Source organism: Rhincodon typus, chromosome 3 (assembly GCF_021869965.1).
Source record: "Rhincodon typus isolate 14 chromosome 3, sRhiTyp1.1, whole genome shotgun sequence".
Classification (NCBI taxonomy): Eukaryota; Metazoa; Chordata; class Chondrichthyes; order Orectolobiformes; family Rhincodontidae; genus Rhincodon; species Rhincodon typus.
In genome coordinates, this window is record NC_063334.1 from 93,439,381 (window position 1) to 93,455,150 (window position 15,770).

At 41.4% G+C, this 15,770-nt stretch overlaps 1 protein-coding gene across 1 annotated transcript in view; it reads right to left on the reverse strand.

Annotated features, from left to right (window-relative positions):
• Positions 1–535: 535 nt before the first annotated feature.
• msh3 (mutS homolog 3 (E. coli)) overlaps positions 536–15,770 on the reverse strand; it is a 268,529-nt gene continuing 253,294 nt past the window's right edge. The window contains exon 22 of the mRNA XM_048593784.1: positions 536–1,561. Coding sequence (XP_048449741.1) covers positions 1,480–1,561 — 82 coding nt within the window. The 3' untranslated portion in view covers positions 536–1,479. The remainder of the gene's footprint in view (positions 1,562–15,770) is intronic.

The following is a 15,770-nucleotide window of genomic DNA, read 5'->3' on the forward strand; positions in this document are numbered from 1 at the left end:
CCATCCCCGCCTCTTCGACCTGTTTGTTTCCTCTCCACCTATCCTCTCCTCTATCCCTCTTCTATCCGCCTCCCACTCTCTCCCTATTTATTTCAAAACCCCCTTCCCCTCCCCCTTTTCTGATGAAGGGTCTAGGCCCGAAACGTCAGCCTCTCTGCTCCTATGATGCTGCTTGGCCTGCTGTGTTCATCCAGCCCTGCACCTTGTTGTCTCTTGAGTTTTTCCAGCAATGCCTGTTTTTGTATCTGATTTCCAGCTTCCACAATTTTATTGTTTTTTTTGTTGAGGGTACATATAATCTTAGTTGCTACTGAAGAAATTGCTAGAACTCAGTGCTTGTAAATATTAGGTGAAACCATGTTTGGACATGGCCCTCAATCAAATGGCTCACGAAAATCCAGTGACAGGTGAAGATCAGACGAAGCAGTAATCTTCCACTGTGATGCAACAAGGACAAACACTCCAACCTTCATAAAGTATGACAAAATCAAAGGACTATATAATTTGTTACTTCTGCAATAACAACTGCAATACAAAAAGAAATTATAATTTATTTGTTCTGGTTTACAATACATTACACTGGTTACAAATTGTTCTTACTTTTTTTTCTAACTTAACACAGAATTACAATTAGATTTTAGGCAAATGTGATTTTTTTTTTCCCTGATTCCTGACAAAATACACAAGTTAAACACAACCTTCCCATTAAAAAGCAGCAGGTTTTCACACATGGTCCTTTCTTCTCAGCTCTCTGTACAAGCAGCAAAAAAGGAAGCACGATGGTATAACTTTAGTTCAACTCATCATTTTATTTTGAAAGTTTGCTTAATTTCAACTTCACTGCATTTAGAAAAAAAAAACTAGCAGAGGGGAAGAGGAATCTGTAGTTTCTCTTGTTTCAAAAAAATACAAAATGTTATTTGGATTCAGAACTGAACAGTGTTCTCTGTACTGATGTCTGGGGATTCTTTCCAAGATATAAATTCTGGCAACACCTTTATGAAATTGGCCATGGGTTATAAAAACATGTCAAGATTGTATGATTTAGGACAATGGACACTGTTCAAACTGCTGAAATTTATCGTTGACCTCAGAACTTTCTTGATGTACTGAAAATGGAATAGATGTGTAAATAAAGGCAAAAAAGCCTTATAAGTCATTTAGGAAATGGTTGGATGGCATGAACGGAAAGGGGGCCTAATAGTTTTTCTGGACGAATGAGCCAAGATGTGTTAATTGTACTTCCTTATCTATATTTATCTTATTTTGTAGGATTTACATGGAGAACATAAACAAGCTGAAAAAGGACAAAGCAGGGACAGAGTAAAAACAACTTGTAAAGTCAGTGCAATTGAGTATTTCTCTCATTGGGTATGATGCAAAACCCCAAGTTTCCCCTGAAACCAAACACACATAAGGAGGAGATCAGCAATGCATATCGATGTATTTATTTTTAAAAAAAGAAAAAAAAATTAATCTCTACTTATTCACCATCACCCAGTCCATCAGTTCTTTCCCTTCATCTATTCTCCAGACTTCAGAGAAGGATTTCATTTTCTTCCTACAAGAAATAATAATAACAGGGTGACAGATTGTACATGTGGCATTAAGAATTTGGCTGTAATTTATATGACAAACACAATGGAAGTGTTAAAAAGATTTTTGTAACTAATTATATGTCTTTCTTTGAAGCTGTAGTCTAAATCCCACAAGGATGTGGGAACAAAGTCTTGATTGTCTTACTAATTACAACAGATAAAAATCCATATTTAGAGTAAATATAAACAGTTTTAATCCATATAAATGTAGTTCAATAATAAAGCATATTGCCAAATAATGTTTGATAGCCTTCAGTCTCCTTTATTGATGTCTTCATGAGGGTTGAACAATTTTTCTACCCAAGTTGCTAATGTCATTTTATGTCCATCTACACACACAACCCTTACTCGAGTATTAGGTAGCATCCAGGATACAGAGATGAACTAAATGTTCAAAGAACTACATAAAATCCAGCTCACAGACAAGTAACAGATTACCTGTGCCATGGAATTTGCTACAAAGTTTGAAGTAGTTCTGTAGCATAAACAGGATAATCGTTACATACCTGCTTGCTGTGCTGACTTGTTTTCAATTAGACATTTGGTCACCACGCTAGGTAACATCATCAGTGAGGCCTCTGGTGAAGCAATGTTGTTCTACTCCACTTGGAATTTATACTGTCCGGTCTGGTATGGTGAGTAGTGTTGTTTCTGGTTTTGTTCTGCATGGGTCTGTATATGGGATCCAATTCTATGTTTGTTGATTGCATTGCGGGTCGAGAACCCTGCCTCTAGGAATTCCCGTGTGTGTCTATGTTTGGCTTGGGCTACAATGGTTACATTGTCCCAGTTAAACTGATGACCTTCATTGTCTGAGTGTACCAATATTAGGGAAAGTTTGTTGTGTTGTTTTACTGCTAGCTGATATTTGTGTATTCTGATGGCTAGATTCCTTCTTGTCTGTCCAATGTAATATTTGTAGCAGTCGTATGGTATTTTGTAGACTACCTCATTTCTGCATGTTGTGGGAATGGGGTCTTTAATCCTTGTGAGTGTTTGTCATGGACTCTACACTCATGCTCAAGAGCATGATCAACTGGTTATTGGCCCAGAAGGCGTCAAAAGATAGGAATAGAAAGTGCAGTTGCTACAGAAGTTCAGTTAAAATCTAATTAAATAGCAGCATAGGCTTGAGAATCTGTGTAGTATACTTGTATATCTACATCCTACATTCATATAGTAATGTTATTTATGTCTGGTACTAAACATAATAGTCCCTAAACTTTCCAGTGCTCCATAGGGATTTATATGTAGCTGAAACAGGTTATTCATTGATGGAATCCACTGGAAAGAACATGAGACTTGACAGTGCCAGGTCTCAGCAGTTTCCAAGATTTTCTGGGCTCTTTTGTACAAGTAGAATTTCCACCTGCTCCTTCCGAAGCAAGCATTTTTGGATGGCTAGATTGAGATGGGGTGTCGCTTAGCTGGGAATTCTTGGCTTCTTCAGGAACAGGAATGATAATAGAGACTGATTCACCCAATGGGTGGAATCTTATACAAGTGTGAGCGATGTGGCCTATGATGAGATGTGTGAAGACAAGTGGAACGAGGACCAACTCAACGCAAGATCATCTCATTCCCATTTCACAGGTTGTGTGGTGAGATTCTCACCAGGCAGCCTCAACTGGCCAACTGATAGGGATTAGCACTTATTAAACTCCTTGTTGAGGGCCAACTTGCCCCATTAATATTCAGGTTCTGAATTTACCAACCTTGCTCAACAAACTAGGCTTTGGGAATACACGACATGGAAATTAGGGCAGATACCTGACAGATCCAGTTCACAACATCCATGTTGGAAAGCAGCACAAAAAACCTCAGGGCACACTCAATGAGCACCAGCTACATGCACTCCACATTGGCATTGAATACTTACCAGCCTCCACAAATCCTCATGGCACATTTCCGATCAACTTACAAGATGGGGCTGCACTTTAATGTTGCACGTTGGGAAGCATTGGAAACTCTCATTGTAATGCTGCAGGAAGGATTCCGTGCACCCAGTGACATGCACACAGCTCATGGACTGGAGCAGGCTGCATCTCGAGGCTCTTTGCTCACTCACATGGCGCTCACTCACCCTCAGCGTGCCTGGAAGCTCTCAGCATCCCTGCCTTGTACTGTCCTTTTTTTTGGAACTATGCCCTCTCAGCCAGAGATTTTGGGCTCACATTACTTCTATCTTGCAGTTTAGCTTAGACACAAAGACATGAATCTTGTCATACTTATCAGCAGGCTTCAGTCAAGTCAAGGGGTACAGCACCTTCACTCAGGGGTTTCCTGACACTGTAAGGGAAGGGTAACCTCCAATACCTGTCCAGGCCCTGCTTGGGGCAGTCAGAGTCAGGATGCCCTCCTCATAAAGGAGCAGAACAGCGAACAGTCCACTACCCATCTTAAATCTGCTCTGAAGTGTGCTGTTTTCCTCTTGGAATGAGAGAGGGGCAGAAGATGCAAGTGGGTGGCCCATTCATTACTGTTGGTACAGGTGGTAGGTGTCCAGAGTGAGTGAGCATCACAGAGGGCATACAGAATCAATGCTGTGAGGGGTTGGGACAAGTGACAAGGAGGGAGGACAGATGTTGTAGGTGAGAGATTATATTGAGAGTGATAGAGCACTGATGGGATTTGGATACAGTAGTAGAGACAGTAAACGTGAGGAATCGGAAAGAAGGTGTAGGAACTTACCCTGGCAGAGTGGAGAATGTCATTGATCTTTTTCCTCCTGTGCTGGGGGCATCCTGCCAGATGTCCGAGACTGCTTTAACTTGGGTAGCAATCTCAGACAATGGTGCTACAGTGTCTACTGCTGGTCTTGGGGGGTGGGTGGGTGAAGTCCTCGGCACCATCCCATCCAGCAGGACCTCCAGCGGCCTCTCCACAAAGTGGTTTCTCCTTACCTACAATGTCCAAGGTGAATTTGAGGAACTGTGGAAGGCAGCTCTGGACGGTGCTCTACATCATTTAAAGATGGCGCCAGGGAGTGCAGTGAACTCCAGGATATCCACTGAATGACGGGTTGTTCCACAGAGCACGTGGTTAGGGGAGGTGAAAATCAGACACGATTAACATTATAGGGGCATGGCTAGGTAATCAATGAGGCAATTTGGTAAGACACAATAACAAAGCTCACTGAACCTCGTGAAGATAATCACTCCTCGGAATTTGATGTGACTCACACTTAGCCTAAAAAATGTAAGATCCAGTCCAGTGCGATCAAGAATACTGACCAGCTGGTTGGAAGTGTGTTTCACCAAACTTGCCAAGTTGGATCTCTGGAAAATAGGACAACTTTTAAAAATAAAGTTGATTGCCCCTTAAGCATAGGAGGAAGCGTGCAAGGTAGGCAAAATGCCTAGGCTCCCTTCCCTAATCTAATACAGAGCATGTGCCAGGGTCTGTCTGTATTGGGCAAGTGGGCAGTGGAGAAACGTCTACAGTTGTGCACAAGTCTGCCTGCCCCCTGCAAATTAGATTCCCTCCCCGATCACCATAAACTCCAACAGAGTTAATTCTGGAAAATAACAGCAGGCATGCTCTGAATGTCAGGGGCAGTAATGTTCAATGCTGGTGACAAAATATGATTAACGACTGGCCAGTTATCATTCATGTAATTATCATTTGCATACCTCAAAGTAGACGTGACCCATGGTGTGTGTGTGTGAGAGAGAGAGAGAGAGAGAGAGAGAGAACAGATGGGGGGGTTCATCGGGGTTCAATAATCAGGGTCCTGGGCTCTAGCAGGACCACTGAGCTCAGGTCAGGGGTCAGGGTCAGGGCCTTGGGCCAATGGCAGCACCAGGACCAATGATTTCAGCCCTAGCTAAAGTGTGTAGATTTTTGTTATGTAAGGATACAGAACTATGGCAGGCAAATACAATTGAGCCAATCACCTACATTTTTATTAAATGAGTTAATGAGGTGTGGGACTATATGTCCTACTCTTGTTCTAAATGTCCTTATTTTTCCATCACCATGCTCGTAAATTAGCAAAAGCAACAACACTACAGCAACATTTGCAATATCAATATGATTCATATGCTGAGATAAGTGGAATAAGTTATTTTCTTGAAAATTCCATACACGTGTTTTTAATCAGTTAAGCTGAAAAGTGACAAAATTCTACAGCTTGCTAGTGAAATAAAGTATAAAACATTCACAATGGTGAACTCTCAGAGTTCAGCTTATTGTGTTTTCTTTTTGAAATGGATAAGGAAAAAAGCAGTTTGGGAAATATACGAGGAAGTCTCTGGGGTAGAAACAAAACGAACATCAGTGAAGTGTTTCCACTCCACGAGTGAACTTCTTAAGGCCTAAAGGTAATTAGTTACTTTGAAATGTCTCACTGGAAATCTTGTGTCTCTGACTATTAGTGAGCTCACAGAACATGGCACTTCATGGAGCAAATGAATATACTTGGAAAGAGAAAGCTTTTGGCTTCCCCATAAGGCACAATGCTGAGGAGATCAGTGGAAAACAACATGATGAACTGAAGAAGACTATAATACAGTGGCAGGGTAACTTTGGTCTCACATTGGAGAACAAATCTCCATGAACATTTCATGAATGTTGCATTATATCAAAAGGTAAAAGGCTTAATCTGTTTTTGTTTTGGCAGTTTGGGGGACTGGTTGGTGGTGGTAGTGGGGAGTGTTCTATCAGGACTGTTCTCAGAAACAGTCTTCTGTGGACAAGTGCATTTGAAACCACTTGTTAAATTTAATTTAGAACTTAATCCACACAGGAAGGTTATGAAATTATTCATGAGTTTTGCAGGCACGAATGTGTTACGTAACTCTTCCCATCCAAGTTGAAATCCATATCAATTCTGTTTACAGTAGGTTTTCTTTTTCCTCAGGCAAAATGAGAAGTTTCATTTCACCTGGGGATACTACAGAGGAAATCTGCTAACAGTAGCATTTGGGAGACAGCAATTTAAAGCAATGGCTGGTGTTCTCACTCAACCCTCCTGGAAATCAGCCTAATTAGGTTCCTATTATTGGAAGCTGGCACAAGATCTAGAGGTGATGGCCTCCAGTACAGCTATAGCACAGGCATCTACACAACAATGTGGAAGAATGCCCAGGTACACCCTCTACAGACAAATCCAATACAGCCAACTACCACTCAATTAGTCTACTCTCGATCATCGATAAGTTGATGGATGGTGTTAACAACAGTGTTATCAAGTAGCACTATCTTAGCATTAGCCTGCTCGCTGATGCTCAGTGATGGGTTTTGCCAGGCTCACTGAGCCCCTGACCTCATTACAGCAAGGAGATAGCAAGAACTGCAGATGCTGGAGTCAGAGTCAATACAGTGTGGAGCTGGAGGAACACAGCAAGTCAGGCAGCATCAGAGGGGCAGGAAAGTCGATGTTTCAGGTTTACACCCTTCATCAGGACTCTTCAGGGCAGTGTTCTAGGCCCAACCATCTTCAGCTGCTTCATAATGACCTTCCCTTTATCATAAGGTTAGACATGGGGATGTTTGCCTGTGTTTGCACACTGTTCAGCACCATTCATGACTCCTCAGATACAATACTCAGAAGTTTGATACCATCCAGGACAGAACAACCTGTTTGATGGGCACCAAATCTACACACATTCACTCCTTCCAGCACTGAAATTCAATACCAGCAGTGTGTACCATGCACTGCAGAAATTCACCAAGGTTCAATGCCAGCATCTTCCAAATTAACAACCACTTCCATCTAGAAGAACGAAGGCAGTGGATACGTAGGAACATCACCATGTTCAAGTTCCCCTCCAAACCACTCACCATCCTGACTTGGAAATGTATCACTGGATCAAAATCCTGGAACTCTCATCCTAACAGCATTATGGGTGAAGCTGCACAAAATGAATTGCAGCATTTTATGAAGGCAGCTCACCATTACCTTCTCAAAGGTAATTACAGATAGAAAATATGAGCTGGTGCCCGTGTCCTATGATTATGAACATTAAAAAACCTGTATCTCCATAAGGCATTCAGTCAGCTACTACTTAAAAGGTTTCTTGAAGTTTGGCATGGATAGAGGATTGGCTAACAACAGTAACAACTGGCTAACAACAGTCATCCTCAGGATGGCAAACAGTAACCAGTGAAGTGTCACAGGGATCAGCACTGGGGCCTCCCCTATTTCTAATCTGTATGAGTGACTTAAATAAAGAACCCCACACATTGGAGCCATATTTGCTGGTGATACAAAACTAGTTGAGAAAGCAACTTGTCAAGTGAGTGGTCAAAAACATGGCAAATGGGATACAAAAATAGGAAAATATGAGGTAATCCACTTTGGTAAGAAGAATACGAAAGCACTATATTATTGAAATGGCGACAGACTACAGAATGGTGTGGCACAGAGGGCCATGGGTGTCCATGTAAATTAAACCCAAAAAAGTTCGCACGTAGCTACAGCAAGAAAACAGCAAAACAAATAGTGTGCTGACCTTTATTGCAAAGGGATACAGCATAAAATTAGGGATGTCTCACTACAAATGTATAGTTGTAAATGTAAATGGTGTTGATGAGAGCACACCAAAAGTACTCACTGCACACAGTTTGGACGTCTTAGTTAGAAACGGACCCATTTGCATCAATGGCAGTTAAGAAAAGGTTAATTAGGTTGATTCCTGGGATGAAGACCTTGTTTTATGAGACAGGATGAGTTGGTTGAACCTACACTCTTTGGAGTTTGGGAGGATGAGAGATGATCTTATTGAAAAATAATATTATGAAAGGGCCTGATAGCTTAGATGCGGAGAGATGTTACCCCTTGGATGAGTCTGGAACTATATGGCACAGTTTCACAATGTGGGGCCTCTCTTTGAAGGCTGATATGCAATTAATTTCTTCTCACAGAGGGGTGAGTGCCTTTAGAATGCTCCATCCCAGAGAGCAGTGGTGGTCAGCTCATTGAACATATTCAAGGCTGAGACAGACAGATTCTGGAACTACAGAGCAAAGTTTTTTTTCACAATAGACAGGAAGGTTGAGGCCAAGATCAGATTAGTCATGATCTTAAAGAACAATTTTATGGCTTAAACCCTATTTCATCTGCTCTGGTGATTTGTTGGCATTTGAAACACATGAACAGTGGGATTGATGATGCTCAGCCAAACTGTGGGCTGGATTTTCACTCTGGAGCACAGCCCAACTATCTTCAGTCCCCACCCGCGGCCACTGATGCGTGGTGCTATGTTAAATTCAAAACCCTGAATTGGACCAGCAAGCTCAGTGACCAATTCGTGGTGCTGGGCGCTGACTCGGCCAGAATGGACTTTGGAATGCAATATTCAAAAGCAGGTGGTAGTCATGGCTGAGCATACTAAACCTCGCAGATGGGAGCAGACAGGAAAGCAGAGGGCCTGCAGCCTCACAGCTCATCCACATGACCAAATGCTTTGTCACTGATGGCAACATTATACCATCAGTTGAACAGCTCAAACTGAACAACATTTTTCATTCAACATTTGAATTCAGCAGCATCATCATATTATGGCTCCATGCAGCTCTCCACTGGTCTCAGGATGGTTCACTCTTCCTATTTGAAAATCTCCTTCTGGCCCTGTCCAGCCTGTTACTGAACTCTATATTGAACTTACCTGCCAGAGGCAAAGCTAATCCCCCTGCCCTTGTTTTGGAAATAGCCTTGTATTTTGGAAGTGTCAGCAGACTGACACATTAGTCAGCAGAACTATTTTCCAAACACAGCCACAGCTGACCCTGGGGGTACTGGTGTTTGAAAATCTGGCCCTATTACATGTGAACGATGAAGAATAGACTTTGTGGGGCCTTGTAATGGTCAAATGTACATCATCCCACCGAGGTATAAAACTGGCATCACAGATTGACTGTCAATGAAACTCGGACTCTCTCTACATCTGGCAGGTGGTCTACAACAGGAGGCTTATGAACAGGCAGAAAGTTGAACGTTCACCTCCACAACCATTTATTATATGATGTTGGGGAGTTTTCCCAACACCTTGGAGATGGATTGAAGGTAAGGAGTCCTACAGAAATCTTAGAAAAGTACATTGGGTCAGCTTCCTGAAGAGCTCCTATCTCCGACCACTTTGTTGAAAAACAGGCCGAGGTTGCACACGGCAACCTCCCAGGTAATTGTGATCTACTGCTGAAGACAACGGAGAGACCAACTCAACTGAATTTTCACAACTGTACATCATCATCCCCTTACAAGAACACACGATGAAGTCACAGCACCATTATCAGAGTTTAAGACTCAGTGTTTGAAGGAATGGATAGTTCTGATACAGTACATCTGCAGGCACATGCAGTATCTGCATGTATTGCCCCTGTGCCGTGGACTGCCAATTCCATCATGAGCTGAGTGCTGTTGTCCCTTTTGCTCTCCACCTGCATGAATACCACTCACCTTTCTCAGTGGCCAGTTGCCCCTTCAGCTGGCCCTCCTGCATTTGTGTGCCACCTAACATTCGTAATCGGATGGCAAACATGGAGGCAGCCTACCAACTGGACACATCCTAATGAATTAAGCTAGCAGACGGAATTGGGAAACACCTGGCACCTAAATCCAAAAATGGTGTCACGTTCTCAATGGCCACAGCAAAATTCAGCCAATTGAAACTGAAAGGGATTGATTGAGAGAGCTGGTAGCATTAGGTTAATTCTTAAATATAATGTGGGGAGATTATTTTATGGAATTACTGTTGCTTAGTTACAATGCGTGTGAAGGGCTTGTTGCTGGAGAGGTTTGACCTCAGTTAGGAAATATGACAGGGTATCTATATAAAAAAGGCTTTTAAATAGTAGTTTATTCAATGGCAGTGGTTTATTCAACAGGATTATATTCAAACATAGATGGGAGAAGTTTTTTTTTAAAATCAGCTGACTTCCTATTACACCACGGCTCAGTGTCCTCGATAGATCCTTTCATCCGAACACACTGCAATCAAAGACTACTTGGCAGCCAGCACCTCTGTGGCCAATGCCTTGGCTATCATCCTAGAGAGAGATCTTGAAAAATTGTCATTCTGTTCATCCCCCATCTGAAAATAGATTATATAGGAAAATTGCACCAGAATTGGATTCTCCAATATCTCAAATCCTTCATTATTTCAAAAATTTGCCGAGTCATGAATCAGCGTCATTATGTTTTCACCCATTCAGTTTAGAGAATTTCTTTAATGGGATTCTATCTCTTATCTCGAGGAAGGAGCCTGGTACACATTTGTCATTCTGCAAATTTATACGTCATGTTTTGGGGATACAGCTCATTTACATGAAGGGGTTCTGAATGGAGACTAATTATCTTAGCTGCATGGGTGAACACTTTCTAAAATATATTTAATGTAATGTGTTGACATCTTGTGAGGACAATTTTTGTTTACAAAGGTGGCAGTCATGTACCAATCTCCCATTTATTTAGAAATGTCGCTGGGATATACTTTAGGTGGTTAAAAATGCTCTGGGTGATTTAACATCTTCAAAGCTTGCCTCAAACAGATATGTCACAAAGAATATCTGTATGTTGTCAAAAGATGTTTAATGTAAGAATTCATACCAACAAGACAAAATAAAATATTTGTTATACTGTCATATAATGCACTAATACACTTCCATATTAGTGTTGAATGCAGATTCAGCTACTGGTGGATATATATATTTTATGGCCAGAAAACTGCACCATTCATATTATTCTTGGACGCAGTAAATTTCATAATAGGATTAAAAATGGCAAAGGTTCACAATGCATCAAATTAAACACATTCAATTGTCACCGAGGACTGAGAACCGTACATGGAAAGTTACACTTCAAACATGGTCACCAACAAACTGTGGTTGGCTGAACAAAACTAATTTAGAAACTGTGCTGTTTTACAATGTTGTTTTGTCCAAGAGCACTGATTCAGTTTATCAAGAGTTTAATACCTTAATACTTTCCAGTAGATTATTACTTAGCAGCTGTCAATGACAGCAGCGCAGCACATTTCATGACAGATTTATGTATTTCGAATACAACGTATCCTTAGACAATAACTACTTTCTAACCATATTGACCTGCATGTCTTGTTATAGGTAGTTGAACACATCTTTCAATCTATCATGGAAGTGAAGTTGTTGGCATGCTTAGATGCAAAAGCATGCATTTTTTTGCATCAATTCCCAACACAAATGCAGCGAGACACTGACTTTTTGGAGCTTGATTTTGTAAACGTGACTTCTACACATCCCCTTCAGTGATTACTTACGTGACATTGAAACAAGTTTGGAATCCACTGCAAGTGGTCAACTTAATTGTGCCTTGGTGAGCTTTTCATGAGGGGTAACATAAACTCCTTTCAAACCCACACTTCTGTTTTCATCATGGTGCTTTTGTCATCATCACCAAGATAATATTTTACATTGATAGTATGAAGTTTCCACTTAAAAATATGAGAAATACCTGGTGGTACTGTGATAGCAGCCACAATACCTAGGTAGTTACAGACAACACGATTCACACTGCACATTTTGCGGACTTCAAATGTCAGCTTTAGGAATGATATGAACCTTTCTCTCTATTTGTGAATTGCAACGTCTTAGAGATAAAACCTGCTAAAAATCACTGAGTAGGTTCTGTAAATATCTTAGATAAAAACCGAAAGAACTGCAGATGCTGTAAATCAGAAACAAAAACAGAAGTTGATGGAAAAGCTCAGCACGTGTGGCAGCATCTGTGAAGAGAAATCAGAGTTAATGCAGTTCTGTGGAAGGGTCAACAGACCTGAAGCATTAACTCTGATTTCTCTTCACAGATGCTGTCAGACCTGCTGAGTTTTTCCACCAACTTCTGTTTTTGTTTCTGTAAATACCTTGATAGGATAGGAAGGGTTCTTAGAAGTACAATACATTCAAATGGTGTTTTCCTGTGAGTGCTTGGTGAAGATTCTTCACTGGTCTGTGAGAAGCAGAATCCAACTGGTTCACCAGATCAAAGTCCTCAAGCAAGCAGGTGGTGTTTAAGGATGTAACTGATCCCCCATTTTGAGAATAAGAAAACCAGGCCAAAATCTGACTGCTTAACCAACCGAGAATAAGCTTTTACACACAGATATAGAATACAAATTTGACCCACGTGTGAGGCATATTGAATAATTCATAAGGACTAAAGTGACAGCAGTACCTTCATAAGTGGAACAATTTCTGTCTACAAGGCTTGCTACCGAGTGTTCTGCTTAGACAAGTTTTGCTTTGTTGGGAATGTGTATTAATATTTTGATTTACTGTCTACTGCTTTTTCTCATGGGTTGTTGTTTGTGGAGATGATAATCAAGTAGGAGATATTTAATGATGGCAATGTAAAAAATTCACAGTGACAGAATATTCAATTTCAAAAGCTGCTGCTTATTACGATGTGTAACTATTGTTCATTAGAGAGAACTGGTAGTTTTAGAGTGTTTTCAATAACAATTTATGTAATGTAAAGGGATTTTGTTTTACCAACATTTGAGTTTGAGGAACTTTAATAGTTAAGACACTTTAGCCAAATTTGTGACTCCTCAGGTAAACAGGCCACCTTTTATCAGCTAAAAACATATTTAATGATGATTAAATCAAAATAGAAGTGTATTTAAACATTTTTTTGATGTGACAGTTCAATGCAATAGACCTGACGAGAAACAGCACACAATGGGAGGATATAAATCAAGCGCAAGGTTCGAGGTCTTTAACTTGGTTGTGGGTCAGAGAGGCTCTCACTCTCCATTACAGGCTGCAGCTGGGAATCAGCAGGTACCACGTACTGCCAAGCACAGCAAACCCAAATGGATTGGTTGTTGGGTATCCAATGGGAGTGTCTGTTGCAAAGAACTGGATTAATTGGAGTTGATTGATGACTAATTTTAATTTCTATTTTGCAATCTCTAGTTTAAAACAAATAGTCTGAAAGTAAGCTTAGGTCATGGCAGGATAAATTGGCTGCATGCAAAGTCCATCTTGTGACATGCTGGAACTCGTGGGTGCTTCGCGTGGCAATCGAATGTGTGGGAAGGGTCTCTGGCTTCAAAATCTTGAGTTGCTGGTTCGGAACTCGAGTGGAAGTTGGAGCCATTCTGGTGCACCCATGAAGCTGAGACCTACATGGATAGCACATTCACGCAAAGTGCTAACACCACACATTAAGAGCACGCAGACAGCGGGTGACCACTAGACAGTTTATGAAGACCAGATGGGTGGTGTATATGTCTGGGGTAGGGGAGGTCCTCTAAGACTATCTCACTTACTAATTGATTTTCCATTTTGGATACTTATGAGGGCAATGGTTTGTCAGAAGAACAAGGGCAATAGTCTGCACCCCGCCCCACCCCACTCAAGCTTGCAGGACCACACTTGGCTCAGCTGCAAAGGCTGGGTGGAAGAAGCATGGAAGGTCAATCATGGTGAACATTTCAAAACTTAGGGGAAGCGACAGATGGTTCTGTGCCTGTCAATGGGACTCCAGGATGGTCTATTACCTCCTGGTGCCAAGGTCAAGGATTTCACTGAGTAGCTGCAGGGCATTCTTTTGGTGGATGTTAAAAAGGCTTAGATCACGGTCCACATTGGCATAAATGACATGGCTAGAAAGAGGGATGAAGCCCTGAAATTAGAACTTAAGGAGCTAGGCAAGAAGACTAAAAGGCAGCAATCTCTGGATGACTCCCAGTATCACATGCAAGAGAGTAAAAAAAGTCAGATTGAATGAATGAACACATTGGTGGAAGAACCATGCGGCAGGGAGGCCTTTAGATTTCTGAGGCACCGTGTCAGTTCTGAGACGCATGGAATCTGTAGAAGGAAGCTGGGTTGCACCTTATTAGGATTGGAACTAATATCCTCATGGGAAAGTTTGCTGGTGATACCGGGAAGGGATGAAACTAGTTTGTTAGTAGGATGAGAATCTTAGCAGGAATTCAGACAGCATAGGGGAAGTAGAATAGTGGCAGAAACAAGTACGAGTATTAACCAGGATCAAATTACAGAATCGTGTTCAAATGATAGAATTAAAAACACTAACTAAATGCATGCAGCATTTACAACAAAACAGATAAAATGATGGTGCCAGTAGAAGTAAAACAGTAAGGTCCACATAGATCATCAGCCATGATTTAGAATAGCAAAGGAGGCTTGAGGGGCTGAATCTCATACCCCAGCTCTTAGGTTCCTTAAGTAATAACTGGATGAGCTTTATTGCTACACATATCAGAAATGCCCTTAAACCCACCGAATAGTGTAGACAATACAAACGAATAAATTGAAATTCTTTCATGCTGTTTGCCTGCAAACTACAATGTAATAATTCTGCATAAATCCTCCTTCATGTCTAACACAACTGTCCATCAGGACAACAAGACCAAAAACACAATGTAGCATCAACAATGTACTTTAATTACCATTAGCAGAAAAACTGAAATTTTAACAACTAATTATACATGTACTGATACTCAAGCTTCACATTAATGTGAAATATTAATTACTGAATTCGATCATGTTTGTGAATTAGCTTGCCTTTCATGCAGATGCAGCAGGCGGTGAAGGAGGCAAATGGTGTGTTGGCCTTCATAGCGAGAGGAGTTGAGTACAGGAGCAGGGATGACTTTCTGTAATTGTACAGGGCCTTGGTGAGACCTGGAGTATTATGTGCAGTTACTGGCCATGCACTCAGATCTTGTGCAGAGCAGCTGGCAGGAGTATTCACTGACATCCTTAACCTCTCCCTGTTATAATACGAAGTCCCCATCTGTTTCAAGACCACCATCGTCCTGGTACCAAAGAAACCTCATGCAACACACCTCAACAACTACCACCAGGTGGCTCTGACCTCTATAATTATCAAGCGCTTCGAGAGGTTAGTCATGGCTCACATTAACTTTAGACTCCCAGCCTCTTTGTAATTTGCCTGCTGGCGCAATAAGTCCACGGTAAATGCCATTTCCCTAGCTCTATACTCATCCCTGGAATAATAAGGACTCCTACATCAGGCTTCTATTTATTGACTACAGCTCCACCTTCAACACTACAATCCCAATCAAACTAATCTCCAAACCCTGAGACCTAGGTTTATGCTCCGCCCTCTGCAACTGGGTCCTCAGTTTCCTGACCCGCAGAACGCAATCAGTGAGGATAGACAACTGCACCTCCTCCACAACAATCCTCAACACCAAT